At 46.7% G+C, this 20,323-nt stretch overlaps 1 protein-coding gene across 1 annotated transcript in view; it reads right to left on the reverse strand.

Annotated features, from left to right (window-relative positions):
- Positions 1–278: 278 nt before the first annotated feature.
- PPP1R27 (protein phosphatase 1 regulatory subunit 27) overlaps positions 279–20,323 on the reverse strand; it is a 59,769-nt gene continuing 39,724 nt past the window's right edge. Inside the window, exon 3 of the mRNA XM_063961204.1 lies at positions 279–5,649. Coding sequence (XP_063817274.1) covers positions 5,526–5,649 — 124 coding nt within the window. The 3' untranslated portion in view covers positions 279–5,525. The remainder of the gene's footprint in view (positions 5,650–20,323) is intronic.

Genomic DNA, 20,323 nt, shown 5'->3' on the forward strand with positions numbered 1-20,323 from the left:
GTAAATCAATGTTGTGTTTCCAGGGCTAAAACACACATTTACTAACATCTGAAAATGAATATAAAAAAATCATCGTTAGTAAATGTGTGTTTTAGCACCTAAAACACAACATTGATTATCATCAATTTGAAATTGGTATAAATCGTTGAAAATCAACCTTTAGTAAATATGCCCCTCCCTTGTCCTGCTTCTCTAGTCGTCAGCAATTATAAATGTCAGAATCACAAGCTGGCTTACGTCCAACACTCAACACCAAACATGACACTTGCTGGATAAAGCAAGGTACCACACTTCATTTATTGTAAATTACTTCTTGATTTACACATCCCCTGGTAATGGGAACACCATTTGTCAACCATATATATATATACAATCTGATTAAAAGTGTACAGTTCAAAATTAGATATACCATAGCTTATCAAATAAACATAGCATTCATTGGAAATGGACACCATCTTTATAACTAACAACATTATTACAGAAGTTGGGGTCAATACAGAGTAAAAAAAACACTTTAGAAATCCAATATCATGCTTTATTATTATTGCAACATCCGAGCTAGCACTGCTGATTGTCACAGCTATGGTCTTGCTATCAATGTGAAAGCAGCCCATTGGGAGGTTTACCATCTTGATAAATAGCTGCCATTCAAATCTGCCTGTAACCGAAGATATATATATATATATATATTTGTAATATAATTTACTATACCTTCCTTCTGTATCTCTAAGGATGAACTAATCCATGGCTCTTCCTGGCTACTAGTCCCAGGTTTGTGATGCAAGCATCTTCTGCAGTAGGTTATACACGGTCAAGTCACATTATTATGACCATATCCTACATTTGACGTCGGCAGCATGTAGCCCATGAAGTACGTCACGTGTTGTGCGCTGGCTTGATGGGTATATAAGGTGTTTGATAGACCGACTGCACACATATCACTCGTTGCTGTCCTGGGTAAAAGGGGCGATTTATCCGAGTTGCAAAACGGGATGATTATCGGATTTCGGGCCAAGGGTGGCAGTATTTCTGAAACAGCGCAGTGTGTGAAGTGTTCATGTGCTGCTGTGGTGAAGGTGTATCCAGTGTCGGACTGGGGCATGAAGGGCCCACCGGGGGGATGCTGTTGTAGGGGCTTATGCTTAAGGGTGTGGTCAGGCTACAGTGGGGGTGTGGCCAGCCACCACAGAGTTTGGCTAACCATTACAGAGTACATGTTCTGTTCCCCTTGGTAAATATATAATAAACCATATTCTTGTGAAGTATAATGTAACATATGTATAATGCATAACTCAAGTGCACCTGGATAAAGTCTGGAACCTGATCCCCAGAGAAGGAGGAGGGCCCACAGGCAGTGGGGCCCACCGGTGGTTTCCCCTGTGGGCCAGTCCGACCCTGGGTTTATCTGACTAAACAAATGGCACCATTGCAAATAACGGATGTGGAAACTGCGGAGTATCATGTGCCATTGATGTGAGAGAGGTGAACATCGGCTATGAAGGTGGATGAGGGCCGACGGGCATGTTACAGTGGAGCAGCACACCGTCAAAACGAACCTGGGGGCTACCAGACGTGTGTCTAAATTGACAGTCCAGCCTATTTAGCAGCTGTCCGTGCTGCACACGGCGGGTACTCTGGCTATTAGCTGGTGGTCATAATTATGTGACTCGAACGTGTAGATGTCCATGTAGACAATACGGCTTAAGGTGTTCTCACTCACTAGTTTCAGCCGCACTTCCTCAGATGCAGGAAGAGATTGCAGACACAAAACTAGTGAGGCTCTATCTGACCTGCTAAACCATTTGTATTTTTTATATATTTTTTGCTACCAATGCTAATAAAAATACTGCTCCAATCCAAGGGGATAATGTAATAACCTGTGAGATGCAGGCGTCTGCGAGATTCCCCTGAATATGGCCCTTTTTAAAAGTGGCAATACTTTAAAAGGCAAACCAAGCTGATCTTGCATTTTATAAATTTGCTGCTTTAAAAAAATTTGAGGGGGCTGCTTTAAGAGGCTAACATCAGCTTTGAATGGCGTCAGTGCAAGAGCTTGTTACATTTTATAACACCCTCCCCATCCCCAATAACTTCATGCATTTCGATGGCTTACATACCTGAAGGGAGCAGGAGCGAGAACACAGCCCTATTGTCTATCTGGACATTTTTAACCCACTGTAATATTCTTAAATTACTGAAATGTTGGACTACTGCTTTTCTGCCTATTGAGGGAAGGGGTCATATAAAAAATGGGAATTGTTCCCCTTTAAGTGATGGACATTGCATGTTTATCATTTTCTTACATGTTTGTACACAATTGTAACAGTAGTAGAGTTCAGAATAAATACTTGTATTATTTATCTTAATATAATAGAAAATGTAAGAATAAATGGTTTGTTATTATAGTATAATAATAAATTGTATAGGTTAATATTGTGTAGGAATAAAGTATATAGGTTATTATAACATTTGTAGTTACAAAAACATACATGATACATACCTCCCAACATGACCTATTCCACAAGGGACAAAATGCTCTGTTCACCTGTGCTGAAACACATTTCTCCTCAATTAACTAGTTCTACACAGGTGATGGCAATCATACTTTAAGACGGAAGTCCAGGAACAGAGCATTTTGTCCCTCCTGGAAAGGGTCATGTTGGGAGGTATGGATTTGCACTTTGCACTCTCACAAATGTTACAATATATTTTAGTATAGATGTGAACCAAATTGCTCTGCACTTGTTATTATAAAATATTGCAAAATAATTCCATATATCCAGCAACAGAAATGATAACGAGGGCGTTTGATATATTTCACAAATGAGCATATGTCCAACTCAGCATCAGGCATGGAGGGGCCGGCTTAAAACTTATTGAAGTAGTGTATCTCTATATGTAAAAATAAAATAATGCTAAATATAATAAGATTTACTGAAAACAGCCATTGGTAATTTCCACAAATCTATGGGGGTAATTCTGAGTTGATCGCAGCAGGAACTTTGTTAGCAGTTGGGCAAAACCATGTGCACTGCAGGGGAGGCAGATATAACGTGCAGAGAGAGTTAGATTTGGGTGTGGTGAGTTCAATCTGCAATCTAAATTGCAGTGTAAAAATAAAGCAGCCAGTATTTACCCTGCACAGAAACAAAATAATCCATCCAAATCTAACTCTCTGCAAATGTTATATCTGCCCCCCCCCCCCTGCAGTGCACATGGTTTTGCCCAACTGCTAAAAAAATTCCTGCTGCGATCAACTTGGAATTACCCCCTATATGCAAGGCAATCTGTGGTGTGAAAGATGTTTTGTGCGTTCAGGCCAGTCCCATGTAAATGTAATGATCAATGGTGGCTTTATCTATGGAAATATGAAAGTTGATGTGTCTGATATCGATCATCATGCCAGATAATATTCTGATTGATACTGATGAGATCACTGGTAGATGCGGTTGGCAAATGACAGTTATTGGTTTGAGTGTGATTATCTTCCCATGTATTAATAGTCCCTGATTGTAGCTGGAAGTGATGAGGACAAGCTTGTCAGATCTTGTCCAATATGGCCACCTCTGCACGTGACCATTTTGGACACTAGTTGTGTTATAGAGTGGGTATGACTCACATTTTAGAAGACAAATGCTTATACTCTGCTAACAAACAGTATGTCCCATATCAAATATTTAGAATTCTGTCATTTGAACATATGATTTTGAATGCTAAAATACAACTTTACATACTACATCAACATGAACTTTATGATTAGCACAATTAGAATCCGCTCTGAATTTTGCACACCCAGAGATGAATGTGTTATCTAGACAGACTGGGCACAATTTAGGGAAGCAGAAATAGAAATTATTATTTAGTGACTTTATTTACTTTTTTCTTTTGATTTTCACTTTTCATTTATTTGCTATTTGGTCTTTATTAGACACCTATTGGTTCACCAGTAAAAATGATGGCTAGAGGAGCATGAGGCTACAGGGTGAACAATGACTAATTTAGGACATATTTCCTCACAATAACCAGGGCAGAATTAACTGTAAACTGCAAATACAAAACACTATATACACACACACACACACGGTCGGGTCACATTGTTAAGACCACCTATTACATTTGTTGGCCTGGTCGGCAGAGTGTTGCCCATGAAGTACGTAACGTGTCATGCGCTGGGTTGGTGGGTATATAAGGTGTGTGAGGCCGTCTGCACACATACCACTCGTTGTCATGAGTAAAAGGGGCAATTTATCCAAGTTGCAAAACGGGATAATTATCAGCTTTCGGACCCAGGATGGCAGTATTCTGCAACAGCGCAGTTTGTGAACTATTCATGTGCTGCTGTGGTGAAGGTATATTGTGACTGGACACATGGCACCATTGCGAATAACCGACGTGGAAACTGCGGAGCACCTCATGCCATTGATATGAGAGTTGACCATCGGCTACGACGGTGCGTGAGGGCCGACCGACACGCTACAGTGGAGCAGATCACCATCAAAATGAACCTGGGGGCTACCAGATGCGTGCCTAAAACAACAGTTCAGCTAACCTTGCTGCATACCTGTCTCCAAAGCGGTAACTCTGGCTATTAGCTGGTGTAAAGCTACCTGATGATCACCAGCAACACTATTTAAATGCTTATTGACCACTCCAGCTGGTATTCTTTCATTCATTAGCTATGTTACATAAAGTCACCACCATCTCTATGCCTATTTGTCACTAGACTACTGCAGGAAAGAAGATTTCCCCCTGGATGTTAAAAGGGTAAACAGTGGACATGTGGATATTGGTATTTTATTACATTGATATGGAATTTGTTCTGCATGTATGTGCATTAATATTAAGTGTGAGAAGCCGCATCTATCCCTAGTCATAAGTATACACACTAGTACTCCTGACATACACAAGGCACAAATGCTACTGTTTTCTGGTTGGACACATCTTGGGATACACAACATATCTTTTGCATGTTGTGTTCTGCAAACATTACATTGGCAAATGCATCCATCTTAAAATCAGGCAGAGTATGCACATATTGATTACAATGCTGTAGCTGGACGACAGACTGGTAGACTAGCTAACGCACACAGCATTGTGTATGTACATCACAAAACACCTAGTACACAGTTCTCTGCTGTACATGCCCCATAAATACAACAGAGTCATATATCAGCCTTCCTTGTCGAGCAATTGTCCAGCACTTGTAGACAGGGCCCATTGTTACCAGTAAACAGTCACAATATGGTCACCTTGCTTCCATTGTGAATTTACACATGCTTTTCACTTTTTGTGTTTTTATACATTATCAAAGAACCAGTATAAATATACTTTGTTTCTCTGTCACCATCTTGTCCTTTACAGTGTGTGTGACTGTAGCACAACATAAAAAAACTCCTCAGGTATAAGTTAGGTTGAATAGATGAGAACTCATGGAGAAATCTCTGTAATCAACGTTCCATTACAAGGGAGTAGCACATTTCAAAAAATTCCAACCCAGCTTCACTGGCAATCAGCCCAAGGGTCCGTCAATCGCCCTCCTTTGTTGAGAAGAGCTGCACTAACTCCTCGCAGTCTGAGTCTATCAGTTCACAAGGCTTCTCCCCATCAGTGTTCACAACATCTTTTTGTGCTCCAAGAGAAAGGAGGTATCTGTATAGACAGAAAGAGACTGGTGTAGTCATATATATTAAGATACACAAGTAACAAGCACAGTCACCAGAATACACACAGATACATTTCTCTAACGTCCTAGTGGATGCTGGGGACTCCGTAAGGACCATGGGGAATCGACGGGCTCCGCAGGAGACAGGGCATTTTAAGAAAGAATTTGGATACTGGTGTGCTCTGGCTCCTCCCTCTATGTCCCTCCTCCAGACCTCAGTTAGAATCTGTGCCCGGACGAGCTGGGTGCTACTTAGTGAGCTCTCCTGAGCTTGCTATAAGAAAGTATTTTGTTAGGTTTTTTTTATTTTCAGAGAGATCTGCTGGCAACAGACTCTGCAGCGTGGGACTGAGGGGAGAGAAGCAGCCCTACTCACTGAAGATAGGTCCTGCTTCTTAGGCTACTGGACACCATTAGGTCCAGAGGGATCGTACACAGGATCTCACCCTTTGTCGTCCGATCCCGGAGCCGCGCCGCCGTCCCCCTCGCAGAGCCGGAAGACAGAAGCCGGTGACTGAAGCAAGAAGAATTCAAAATCGGCGGCAGAAGACTCCAGTCTTCAAACTGAGGTAGCGCACAGCACTGCAGCTGTGCGCCATTGCTCCCACATTAAACCCACATACTCCGGTCACTGTAGGGTGCAGGGGGGGGGGGGCGCCCTGGGCAGCAATTAGGAACCTCTTGGCAAAAAGTGAGCATATATACAGTTGGGCACTGTATATATGCAAGAGCCCCCGCCATTATTTTATACAGAAACGTGGGACAGAAGCCCGCCGCTGAGGGGGCGGGGCTTCTTCCTCAGCACTCACCAGCGCCATGTTTTTTATCCACAGCACCGCTGAGAGGAAGCTCCCCAGTCTCTCCCCTGCAGTTACACGGTAGAAGAGGGTAAAAAGAGAGGGGGGGCACATAATTAGGTGCAAAAATCAATATAAACAGCAGCTACTGGGTTAACATTAAGTTACTGTGTTATTCCTGGGTTAATAGCGCTGGGGTGTGTGCTGGCATACTCTCTCTCTGTCTCTCCAAAGGGCCTTATGGCGGAATTGTCTTCAGATGAGCATTCCCTGAGTGTGTGGTGTGTCGGTATGTGTGTGTCGACATGTCTGAGGTAAAAGGCTCCCCTAAGGAGGAGATAGAGCAAATATGTGTGTGAGGGTGTCTCCGTCGACAACGCCGACACCTGTTTGGATATGTGTAATTAAGTGCTAAGGTGAATTTATTGCACAAAAGATTAGAGAACAGACAGGAAATCTACCCATGTCTGTCCCTATGTCGCAGAGACCTTCAGAGTCTCCCAATGCTCACTATCCAAAATAATAAACACTGATATCGACACGGAGGTTGACTCCAGTGTCGACTACGATAATGCAAAGTTACAGCCAAAATGGCAGAAAAGTATTCAATATATGATTATTGTAATAAAAGATGATTTGCATATCACTGATGACTCATCTGTCCCTGACACAAGGGTACACATGTTTAAGGGGAAGAAAGCTGAGGTAAATTTCCCTCCTCTCATGATGAAAAAGAGCGGGAATCTCCAGACAAGAGACTGCAGTTTCCCACAAAGAATTCTCAAGCAGTATCCTTTCCCCACTAGGGCCAGGATACGATGGGAATCTTCCCCTAGGGTGTCACGTTTGCCCAAAAGGTAGCCCTGACGTAACAGCTATTCTCAGGGATCCTGCAGAGAGAGTGCACATTCTGGTACACTACTCAGACCGGTGATTGTGTCGGCATGGGTTTATAGCGCTGTGGCAGCGTTGACAGGTACCTTATCAGCAGAGATTGAGACCCTAGTATGTAGATATATATATATAGAGAGAGAGATATATATATATATTAAAGATGCTGTCTTAAGATATATATATATATATATATATATAAAACATGCCCAAAGAAACATGAGTATACTGGGTCCTAGAGTCAAAGCTATGTCGATTTCTGCTTGACGTGTCCTGTAGAATATGCAATGGACAGATGATGCCGATTTAAGAGGCATATGGAAGGCTGAGGATTGTGTGGAGAAGGGTTCTCGGACCTGATCTCCACAGCTATAGTTGGTAATTCTGATATTTTGCCTTATATTCCTGCACAGCCTAGGAAAGCACGACATTATCAAATGCAGCCTTTCGAACAAAGAAACAAGAAAGTCCGAGGTGCGTCCTTTCTTGCCAGAGGCGGGGTCAGAGGAAAGAAGCTGCACAACACAGCTAGTTCCCAGGAACAGAAGTCCTCCCCGGCCTCTACAAAAATCCTCCGCATGTCGCTGGGGCTCCACAGGCGGAGCTAGGCCCGGTGGGGGCACGCCTTCGTAAGTTCAGCCACAAGTGGGTTCACTCCCTGTTAGATCCCTGGGCAATAGATATTGTGTCTCAGTTATGCAAGCTGGACTTTGAGAAGATGCCCCCTCACCGACGGCCCTGCCGGCTCCCCCCACGAGAGGGAAACAGTGTTAACTGCAATTCACAAATTGTATCTTCAACAGGTGGTGGTCCTGTGGTGGTGGTCAGGTGGTGGTCCTGAAGGAGGTTCCCCTCCTTCAACAAGGAGGGGGTTATTATTCGACAATGTGGTAGTCCCGAAACCGGACGGTTCGGTCAGACCCATATTGAATTTAAAATCCCTGAACATATACCTGAAAAGGTTCAAGTTCAAGATGGAATCGCTAAGAGCGGTCAGTGCAAGCCTGAAAGGGGGAGATTTTATGGTGACTCGGGACATAAAGGATGGATACCTTCATGTCCCCATTTATCCACCTCATCAGGCGTACCTCAGAATTGCGGTACGGGATTGTCATTACCAATTTCAGACGTTGCCGTTTGGTCTCTCCACGGCCCCGAGAATGTTCACCAAGGTAATGGCAGAAATAATGGTGCTCCTGCGGAAGCAAGGTGTCACTATTATCACGTACTTGGACGATCTCCTCATAAAAGCGAGATCAAGAGAGCAGTGGCTGAACAGCGTATCACTTTCTCTGGAAGTGTAACGGCAACACGGCTGGATTCTATATATTCCAAAGTCGCAGTTGGTTCCTACAGCTCATCTGCCTCTCCTAGGCATGATCCTAGACACAGACCAGGAAAGGGTTTATCCCCCGATAGAGAGAGCTCAGGAGCTCGTGACACTGGTCAGGAATCTATTAAAACCAAAATAGGTGTCAGTGCATCACTGCACTCGAGTCCTGGGAAGGATGGTGGCATCATACGAGGCCATTCCCTTCGGCAGGTTCCATGCGAGGACCTTCCAATGGGACTTACTGGACAAGTGGTCTGGATCACATCTTCAGATGCATCGGTTAATCACCCTATCCCCCAGTGCCAGGGTGTCTCTCCTATGGTGGCTGCAGAGTGCTCACCTTCTCGAAGGTCGCAGATTCGGCATTCAGGACTGGGTCCTGGTGACCACGGATGCAAGCCTCCGAGGGTGGGGGGCAGTCACATAGGGAAGAAATTTCCAAGGGCTGTGGTCAAGTCAGGAGACTTGCCTTCACATCAACATCCTGGAACTAAGGGCCATATACAACGCCCTACGTCAAGCGGAGTTCCTGCTTCGCGACCAACCGGTTCTGATTCAGTCAGACAATATCACCGCAGTGGCTCATGTAAACCGCCAAGGCGGCACAAGGAGCAGGGTGGCAATGGTAGAAGCCACCAGAATTCTTCGCTGGGCGGAGAATCACGTAAGAGCACTGTCAGCAGTGTTCATTCCGGGAGTGGACAACTGGGAGGCAGACTTCCTCAGCAGGCACGACCTCCACCCGGGAGAGAGGGGACTTCATCAAGAAGTCTTCACGCAGATTGCAAGGCGGTGGGAACTGCCTCAGGTGGACATGATGGCATCCCGCCTCAACAAAAAGCTACAGAGATATTGCGCCAGGTCAAGAGACCCTCAGGCAATAGCTGTAGACGCACTAGTGACACCGTGGGTGTTCCAGTCGATTTATGTAATTCCTCCTCTTCCTCTCATACCAAAGGTGCTGAGAATCATAAGAAAAAGAAGAGTGAGAACAATACTCATTGTTCCGGATTGGCCAAGAAGGACTTGATATCCGGATCTGCAAGAAATGCTCACAGAGGACCCGTGGCCTCTGCCTCTAAGGCAGGACTTGTTGCAACAGGGGCCCTGTCTGTTCCAAGACTTACCGCGGCTGCGTTTGACGGCATGGCGGTTGAACGCCGGATCCTAGCAGAAAAAGGCATTCCGGATGAGGTTATTCCTACGCTGATAAAGGCTAGGAAGGACGTGACGGCTAAACATTATCACCGTATATGGCGAAATTAGGTTGCTTGGTGTGAGGCCAGGAATGCCCCTACAGAGGAATTCCAGCTGGGCCGTTTCCTTCACTTCCTACAGTCGGGAGTGACTTTGGCCCTGAAATTGGGTTCCATTAAGGTCCAGATTTTGGCTCTATCCATTTTCTTTCAAAAAGAACTGGCTTCTCTTCCTGAAGTCCAGACGTTTGTAAAGGGAGTGCTGCATATTCAGCCTCCTTTTGTGCCTCCAGTGGCACCTTGGGATCTTAACGTGGTGTTGAGTTTCCTGAAGTCACACTGGTTTGAGCCACTCAAAACCGTGGAGTTAAAATTTCTCACGTGGAAGGTGGTCATGCTATTAGCCTTCAGCTAGGCGTGTGTCAGAATTAGCGGCTTTGTCACATAAAAGCCCCTATCTGGTTTTCCATATGGACAGGGCAGAATTGCGGACCCGTCCACAATTTCTGCAGGAAGTGGTGTCATCCTTTCATATGAACCAACCTATTGTGGTGCCTGTGGCTACTCGTGACTTGGAGGATTCCGAGTTACTAGATGTAGTCAGGGCTTTGAAGGTTTATGTAGCCAGAACGGCTAGAGTCAGGAAAACTGATTCGCTGTTTATCCTGTATGCACCCAACAAGCTGGGTGCTCCTGCTTCAAAGCAAACTATTGCTCGCTGGATCTGTAACAAGATTCAGCAGGCTCATTCTGCGGCTGGATTGCCGCTTCCAAAATCAGTAAAAGCCCACTCCACAAGGAAGGTGGGCTCTTCTTGGGCGGCTGCCCGAGGGGTCTCTGCATTACAGTTTTGCCGAGCGGCTACTTGGTCAGGTTCAAACACCTTTGCAAAGTTCTGCAGGTTTGATACCCTGGCTGAGGAGGACCTTGTGTTTGCTCATTCGGTGCTGCAGAGTCATCCGCACTCTCCCGCCCGTTTGGGAGCTTTGGTATAATCCCCATGGTCCTTACGGAGTCCCCAGCATCCACTAGGACGTTAGAAAAAATAAGATTTTACTTACCGGTAAATCTATTTCTCGTAGTCCATAGTGGATGCTGGGCGCCCGTCCCAAGTGCGGACTTCTTCTGCAATACTTGTACATAGTTATTGCTTAAATAAGGGTTATGTTGGTTGCATCAGGGTTGATCTGATGCTCCGTTGTTGTTCATACTGTTAACTGGGTAAGTTATCACGAGTTATACGGTGTGATTGGTGTGACTGGTATGAGTCTTGCCCTGGATTCCAAAATCCTTTCCTTGTACTGTCAGCTCTTCCGGGCACAGTTTCTCTAACTGGGGTCTGGAGGAGGGACATAGAGGGAGGAGCCAGAGCACACCAGTACCCAAATTCTTTCTTAAAGTGCCCTGTCTCCTGCGGAGCCCGTCTATTCCCCATGGTCCTTACGAAGTCCCCAGCATCCACTACGGACTACGAGAAATAGATTTACCGGTAAGTAAAATCTTATTATTTATTTATTTATAAACCGTTTCTTATATAGCGCAGCAAATTCCAGTGCGCCTTACAATTGGAAACAGTGATAACATAAAACAAACCAATTGGAAACCAGAGTGCAAAAAAAACAAGACTGGGTAATAACAGACAGACATTGGGAGCATCCAATTAGTCCCGATAAGCCGGCGTGAGACGCAGCTTATCAGGGATTTTGTTTCACCTTATTCAGGCGAAACCAAATCCTCAGATACTGCCCCATTTTCAAGTAAAATTGGGAAGTTTCTACCGGGTGTTTTTGGGAGGAAAGACGTTTTTTTCCAGGTAATCCAAATTGGAAACCCTGTATAGAAATATTGGTGAAACATCTGAAAAAAGTGCGAAAAACACCCAATGTTTTTTCACCTCTTGGATACCCCTTTTATTTTTTATATTGCCAATTGATGCACTTTTTCCCCACATCAGTCGTTTTGGCTCTCGTCCTCTGCAAAGGGTTTGCTTTCTGCAATATAATACCTTGCTGTCCAAGCCCCTCTAAATGATGGCTATGGGCTTGCCAGGGAACAGGACACAGGGGAGGTTCTGGAGCTTGAGACCATCGTCTGAACAAATTCATCAGTATTTACATCAGAAAATATTCCACCATTAGCCCTGTCATTCATGCATATATTTTTGGAGTCAGCATCAGAGGCGGGGGAACTTAGGGAGCATCACGCCCCCTGAGCTCCCCAGCTGCTTGGCCAGCCTTACACAGTCTCTGCTCCCGACTCGTAGGCTCCCATGCTCCCAGCTGAAGGAGGAGTGAATCGACACAGACATACATACATACATACACAGACTGACACACTCACTCGGAAGGGGTAGGGGAGAGGAACAGAATGAAGCACAGGTCTGGAATATGGCTTGTAGAGGCCTCAGGCAACAAATTTGTGGGTGCCGCCACCGATAAATAGTGACGCCACCCACCCGCACATATTTTTCAGCCCTGTCCCCCCTCCCATGTGCAGTTCAAGAGTGTGTAGTGCCTGCGGAACCTGCCGCCACAACACACTAACTCTCCTTCTCTGGGGCTCTCCAGCCTCTGCAGCACCAGTATGTCCCTCAGTGCTGACGGCGGGGACTCTACATTCCTCAGCTCATGCAGGTCTAGCCGTGCTGCCTGAAGCTAAGATGGCAGATAAACCTGGCAAATTTCCTGACCAAAGATTGTCTGTAGTGACGGACACCTGAACTCCCCCTGCCTGAGCCATTAACTTTTAAATGCCTACCGCCCGGCTGCCTGCACTCTGCGGCACAGTATCTTACGACAACCACCCCCCTCCGCCCCGCCTATAATCCAGCCCTGCTGAAGAGGAGTGGGAAAGAAACAGAGGCAAAGAATTAGGGACACACACACTGGAAGACAGAGAATGATGGGGGAGACAATGCAGGGGGAGCTAATAGTTTGGCTGAGAGACAATGCATGGGGAGATGATGGTGTGCTGAGAAACATCGCAGGTGGTAGGTGATGGTGTGACTGAAAGACCGCAGGGGGTAGGTGAATGTTGTGCTGAGAGACGACGCAGGGGGAGGTAATTGTGTACTCAGAGACGACGCAGGGGGAGGTAATGGTGTGCTGAGAGATGACGCAGGTGGTAGGTGATGTTGAGAGATGACACGAGAGTGAGATGATGGTGTGGCCAGGGCCGGTGCTAGGGGGTTCGGCACCCACCTGCAAAAGATAAATTTGCGCCCTCCCATACGTAATAAAGGGATAGGTGCACGCTGCAAAAAGGGGTGGGGTCTCACCAGAAAGGGGCATGGACACACAATGGTACCCCAATTCAAATTACACCACACAGTAACACAATCTTAGTCACCTTACACCATACATAGTGGCCATGATTCATATTGTACTACATAGTTGTGTACGCTATTCAGGTTACACTGTGGGTAGGGGGGGGCTAGGCTCCAGCGGGGGGAGGATTAGAGTTAGGCACTTGGGGGGAAGTTAGGGTTAGGCTGCGGGAAGGGAGGGGTAGGGGGCAGGGGATAGCATACTTACCTTCCCCTGTCGGGATTTAAACATCGGGATGCCGGTATCGCTGTCCATGAGCATGTTGTTGAGCTGCAGTAACAGAGTATAACACCGCACATACAGGGCGCCACAGCAGGGGGATGGGGTATACCGTGCCCAATACTAAGCTATACAGATATGCCCTCAGCTACACTATCCCTTGCCCCTTCCCATTGTTCAGCTCTCACTGCATCCATCTGCCCCAGCCTCACCTAGTGGTCACTTGGGACAGGATGCGCAGTTCCGGTCACTGCATTTTGCAGTGCATTATTACACACATGTCCTGCAGTAGGTGATCAGTATGACACAAGAACCTGTGCGCAGGTGTCCAACTCACTTGTTAGTCACCTCTAAGTTAGGGTTAGAGAATAGGCTGAGGGGAGGGTGGGTTAGGGAATAGGCTGAGGGGGGGGGGGAGTTAGGGTTGGGGAATAGGCTGAGGGGAGGGTTAGGGAATAGGCTGTGGAGAGGGAAAGTTAGGGAATAGACTGAGGGGAGGGTTAGGCAATGGATAGTTCTACATCGGAGTGGGGTAAGGGACCTCTGACGTCACCGGGGAAGGAGCCACGGCTGAACTGGGTACCCGAAATGTACACTCGCCATGCTTCGGGCTCGGTGGCTCGCTCCCCTTCGCTCGCCACCTGATTACTAAAGGTAATAGTTGGTGGCGTGGATAGCAGAGGAACTATCCTGCTGGCCTAGCTCCTCCTCCGTGTGTCGTGGCTCCTCCCCCTGGCATAAAATGTCCCTTAGTCCACTTGAATCTTGATGGTTGAGGCAAGATCCAAGTGGCCTAAGGGACCTTTTCCGTCGGGGGGAGGAGCCACGACACAAGGGGGAGGAGCTACGCCAGCGGGACAGTTGCTCTAGTATCCACGCCACCAACTATTACCTTTAGTAATTAGGTGGCGAGCGAAGCGGAGCGAGCCACCGTGCCCGAAGCGTGGCGAGCGAAGCAAGCCCGCGAGGGTACTTTTCGGGTACCTTGTTCGGCCGTAGCTCCTCCCCCTGGTGATGGGTCTCCTCCCCTAGGTACGTCAGAAGGTCCCTTCTCCCACTCCGATATAGAATCAACCCTGCAGATAGGCCAGCCCGGGGCGGTGCAGCAGGAGAGGGGGGGCAGAGTCAGGGAGCTGATAATAACAGCAGCACAGCGCTGCCAAGTGGATATTACTTGTACTTACAGTACATGGTGTGGGCACAGCAGCTATAGGACGTCCGTGAGAGGAGAGGCAGGCGCAGCGGCAAATGAGATTTCCTCCGTGGAGGCAGCGCACTTCAAGCTGCTGGCGCCGCTGGTGATGGTGCAGGGAAGGAGTGGTAGGAAAGAAGAGGGAGGGAGCCGGAGGGAAGTGAACAAGAGCCGCTCTTCACACTGCCGCCAGCAACAACAAGCTCCAGTGCAGAGCAGGGAGAGCGCCTCTTCGGTCCGGCGCCTCCCTGCTTTGCAGGATCTGCTGAGCGGTTTGCGCCAGCTCTGGGTGTGGCTTAGACATAGGGGGTAGATGGTGTGGCTGAGAAACACAAGGGGGAGATGTTGTGGCTGAGAGACATGAGACAGGATGTGACACAGGTTACATGACTCTGGTTGAAAAGCTGTTGTATGATCTGACCTTGTAAATATTTCTACACAAACAGGCATCTTCTGGATGATGTGATCTTCTACATGAATAGTGAATACCGACTGAAGAGGCTGTCTGCCTTAGAGGATACATTTCTACAGATGTTCCACATTGTGAGAAACCATCATATAGGTAAGGTGCATGTGGAATTTAAAAGAATGTTCCTAGTGTGACAAGAAACTGGTGGCATGTCATATTGGCATGCCCATTCGCAGTGGCCACGCCCACTTTTTTATACCTTACTGTGTGGATCCTTTTTTGTGTGTGTGTGTGTGTGTGTGTGTTGGGGGAAGGGGGGCGACACCATTCTTTATCTTGCCCTGGGCTCCGAGAACCCTAGTTACGCCTCTGGCCAGCATTGGCAGGAGGGTGCTATGCTCCACATTTGTGGGGTGTGTCCAAGGTTTTTTTCTCAAAAAAACAGTTAATCAACTTACCTTCACTGTTACAAAAACTTTGATGCCTCATTCTCCGACATAAAGTCTCTTCTAGTCCATTCTGAATACCCCCAGGTGATTAATTGGGCATGTATTGAATGCCACTAATACCTCTTTCACACCAAATTTATACTGCAGGGCAGCCTGGGTCCAAATTTGGTGTGAAACGGTCAAAATCTGATCCAGCCCCGCGGTATGAATTGTGTGACCCAGGTCACACTAAAAGCATACAGAGAGCCAGATAACCAGTGCTTGGAGATGATGTAATCTCCAATTGCCACAGAAGGAAGGCTTGGCAATAAGCTGGGTCCAGCTGGCGGTGTGAACGGGGGTTCACACTACTGTGACATGGCTTGAAACTGTGTTCAATAACCCAGGTTGAACCTGGCTGTCTTGGTCTGAAAGTGGTTTAAGGGGGTATTTATCAAATCATTGAGAGAGATAAAGGGGGAAATGTACTAAACATTGGAGAGTGATAAAGTGGAGAGAGATAAAGTGCCAACCAATCAGCTCCAAACTGCCATGTCACAGGCTCTGTTAGGAAAATGACAGGTAGGAGCTGATTGGTTGGTACTTTGTTTTTCTCCACTTTATAACTCTTCAAGGCTTAGTACAGGGTGATTCAAAAGTCACAATACACCCTTTTGTTTAAAAAACTGTGCAGGAAATGGCAAAACTAAATACTCCAGTAAGGTATTGGTGAGGTGGGCTATATTTTAGGGTATGTACCGAACATGGGCGCCATCTTGAAATCGGCCATCTTGAATCTAAGTCAGTATTTTCAAATGAAAATGGCATTGTGTAAGGGGCCCTACACACTGGCCGACCCGCCGCCGAGCTGCCCGACGGCGGATACGGCCGACGAGCGACCCGGCGGCGGGGGGGCAGTGACGGGGGGAGTGAAGTTTCTTCACTCCCCCCGTCACGCGGCTCCATAGAACTGCAGGCAAATATGGACGAGATCATCCATATTGGCCTGCATGCACAGCCGACGGGGGACCAGCGATGAACGAGCGCGGGACCGCGCATCGTTCATAGCTGGAGCCTCCACACTGAAAGATATGAACGAGTTCTCGTTCATTTATGAACGAGATCGTTCATATCTTTCAAAAAATCGGCCAGTGTGTAGGGCCTATAACATGTCAAACAACATCGGAATTTGCTGAAAAGTTTATTGCTGCAAACAGATTTGAAATAGCAGTTATGGTTCAAAGGTTACAACACTTTTTTTTGTTGCAGGTAACTGAAGATGGATTTGATAAAAGAGGAGAGAATTGAGGTCATTTTGATGTCTGGAGAACAAAGTTTTCATGTCATAGCTGCAGATTTTAACAATCGGCACCCAGAAAGACCTCTAATTTCAGGTAACACTGTCAGGTGCCTAATTTCCAAATTCCGAGAAACTGGGACTGTGGCTTAAAGTCACGGAGTGGTCGTCCAAAAAGTGCTACTGGTCTTTTTGGGTGCTGGTTGTTAAAATCTGCAGCTATGACACGGAAACTTTGTTCTCCAGAATGTGTATATAAAAAGTGCCCTACCTCCCATACTTTATAAAGGAACAGTTTGCGCCGTAGACACTCAACACGCCACACAGTAGTACACCTTGTACATATAATGCCCACAGTAGTATTGCCCCTTACACATAAACAAAACGTTTGTCGGTAATTCACAATGTCTTGATATAATGGTAAGGCCTGGCACCCAGAGTCACTCTGATTACAGGGCTCAGGCTATTGATTGTCTACTTGGTGCTCAGAGTTATCTGGGCCTAATGGCTCACGGATAGCGCCAAATTCAAAAGCCTGCCGCCAGGGCTTCTGATTGGTTGTGAACCAAGTTCGAATCGCTGCTTCCGCGGCACTGCATGACACCAATGCAAGTCCAGTGCTGGGAACCAATAGGTTGTCCCCGCATCGGACCCCGCTGTTGCTGCACTTCCAGCGCTGGGATAGGGCACAGCTCCCCCACATCCTACTGCTCTTCTCTGATGTGCCTGATGCGGGGTACATCTCCACACAGTCACAGCTGCCAGTACTTAGTCGCTGTGGCCAGGTAAGGTGGATTGGTGGAGGCGGAAATTATTCTACCTACAACAATTACAAGTGACGGAACGCAGTTCGACCCTATTCCAGCCAACTTTAACCCCTGATTATAATATCATCAAAAGTGTGGAGTCTGCCTCCCGTGCATACCCTGACTGCGCGTCACTGGTGCATTTACCAAGTGTAGATGTACTGTAATCGTTCTCAGCTCTTGCATTGGGGTGATACAGAGATACAGAAAAAAGCTTGGCATGGACAAATCTGGCCTTCGAGAAGGCAATCACATGATATTATTATGTTTTATTTATAAGGTTCTGTAGCACCATACATAGGGGGTCATTCCGAGTTGTTCGCTCGTTGCCGATTTTCGCAACGGAGCGATTAAGGCAAAAATGCGCATGCGCATGGTTCGCAGTGCGCATGCGGTTAGTATTTTAACACAAAACTTAGTAGATTTACTCACGCCCGAACGAAGATTTTTCATCGTTGAAGTGATCGTAGTGTGATTGACAGGAAGTGGGTGTTTCTGGGCGGAAACTGGCCGTTTTCTGGGAGTGTGCGAAAAAACGCAGGCGTGTCAGGGAAAAACGCAGGCGTGTCTGGAGAAACGGGGGAGTGTCTGGCCGAACGCTGGGCGTGTGTGTGACGTCAAACCAGGAACGAAACTGACTGAACTGATCGCTATTTGTGAGTAAGTCTCGAGCTACTCAGAAACTGCTAAGAATTTTCTGGCCCTCATTCCGAGTTGATCGCTCGCAATGCGATTTTAGCAGAGTTACACACGCTAAGCCGCCGCCTACTGGGAGTGAATCTTAGCTTCTTAAAATTGCGACCGATGTATTCGCAATATTGCGATTACTAACTACTTAGCAGTTTCAGAGTAGCTTCAGACTTACTCTGCCTGTGCGATCAGTTCAGTGCTTGTCGTTCCTGTTTTGACGTCACAAACACACCCAGCGTTCGCCCAGACACTCCCCCGTTTCCCCGGCCACTCCTGCATTTTTTCCGGAAACGGTAGCGTTTTTTCCCGCACGCCCATAAAACGGCCTGTTTCCGCCCAGTAACACCCATTTCCTGTCAATCACATTACGATCGCCGGAGCGATGAAAAAGCCGTGAGTAAAAATACTATCTCCATTGTAAAATTACTTGGCGCAGTCGCAGTGCGAATATTGCGCATGCGTACTAAGCGGAATTTCACTGCGATGCGATGAAAAATACCGAGCGATCAACTCGGAATGAGGGCCTCTATTCGCAACTCTGCTAATCTTTCGTTCGCACTTCTGCTAAGCTAAGATACACTCCCAGAGGGCGGCGGCTTAGCGTGTGCAATGCTGCTAAAAGCAGCTAGCGAGCGAACAACTCGGAATCACCACCATAGTACATGAAATATACAGTAAAATTTAGTGAAAGGAGAGCAAGCAGAACATTTATAAACAATGTCACAACTGATATACAAATATGTGTAATGACATTAATCAGCAGATACCATAATTTATTAGAGATCAAATTAAAGAGAAGGCCCTGCTCACAAGGGCTTTGGGTAGAGTTTTAGGAGGAACGTTGGTAGGCTTTAGTGAATAGATGTGTTTTGAGGGCTGTGGTATGATATATCTACACTCATAGGCCCTCATTCCGAGTTGTTCACTCGCTAGCTGCTTTTAGCAGCTTTGCACACGCTAAGCCGCCGCCTACTGGGAGTGAATCTTAGCTTTGCAGAATTGCGAACGAAAGATTCGCATAATTGCGAATAGAAATTTCTTAGCAGTTTCTGAGTAGCTCCAGACTTACTCAGCCATTGCGATCACTTCAGTCAGTTTTCGTTCCTGGTTTGACGTCACAAACACACCCAGCGTTTGCCTAGACACTCCCCCGTTTCTTCAGACACTCCCGCGTTTTTCCCAGATACGCCAGCGTTTTTTCGCACACTCCCATAAAACGGCAAGTATCCACCCAGAAACACCCACTTCCTGTCAATCACACTCCGATCACCAGAACGATGAAAAATCCTCGTTATGCCGTGAGTAAAATACCTAACTTTTGAGTAAAATAACTAAGCGCATGCGCTCTGCGAACCTTGCGCATGCGTAGTAAGCGACTAATCGCAATATAGCGAAACTCGGCAACGAGCGAACAACTCGGAATGAGGGCCATAATGTCAACATCATGTAGACCCTGATGATATGTAAACATGTTAGAATGTTGACATGTTGTCCCTGGTGGCCCAGTGGTGACTTACCTGTCCTTGATGGCCCGCAGTGGTTGCAGCATGGCTTTCAGGTTCTGGCAATCATGTGACTGTCACTTCCAGGTCAGACCTCCAATGCTTTGGTGTTCTGGTGACCATTTCACCCCTAATCCTAACCCCCCTCCCCCCAGCCTTTTCATAACTCCCCCTAGTACCTAACCCTCTCACCTACAGTCTACACCTAATGTTGACATTCTCTGAATGTTGACACAATACCTGTCGACTTTTAACAAAGCTGACATCATAATTGTCCACATTATTTTAACTACATCTGTTTTTAGGGCATGTTTTAAGGACACTGCACATATGCATCTCCTATTGCGGACATGTGCAGGTAACTGGGTGGCAACTTAGTGTTTGCACGTAGACTATGAGTTATGAGGGTGTGTAGGTGCAATTGCAGACTATTCAGAGGTGAGCTCTTGCACAAAGTATACATACTTACTGAGAAGCCGGGAGAGAAATTGCCAGACAATTTAGGGGGCAGACACTTTGGGGGCAGGGCAAGACCCTGCACCCACCATGGTAATGTGCCAAACTTTGCAGGTCCA

The sequence above is a fragment of the Pseudophryne corroboree genome, chromosome 3 (genome assembly GCF_028390025.1).
Source record: "Pseudophryne corroboree isolate aPseCor3 chromosome 3, aPseCor3.hap2, whole genome shotgun sequence".
Classification (NCBI taxonomy): Eukaryota; Metazoa; Chordata; class Amphibia; order Anura; family Myobatrachidae; genus Pseudophryne; species Pseudophryne corroboree.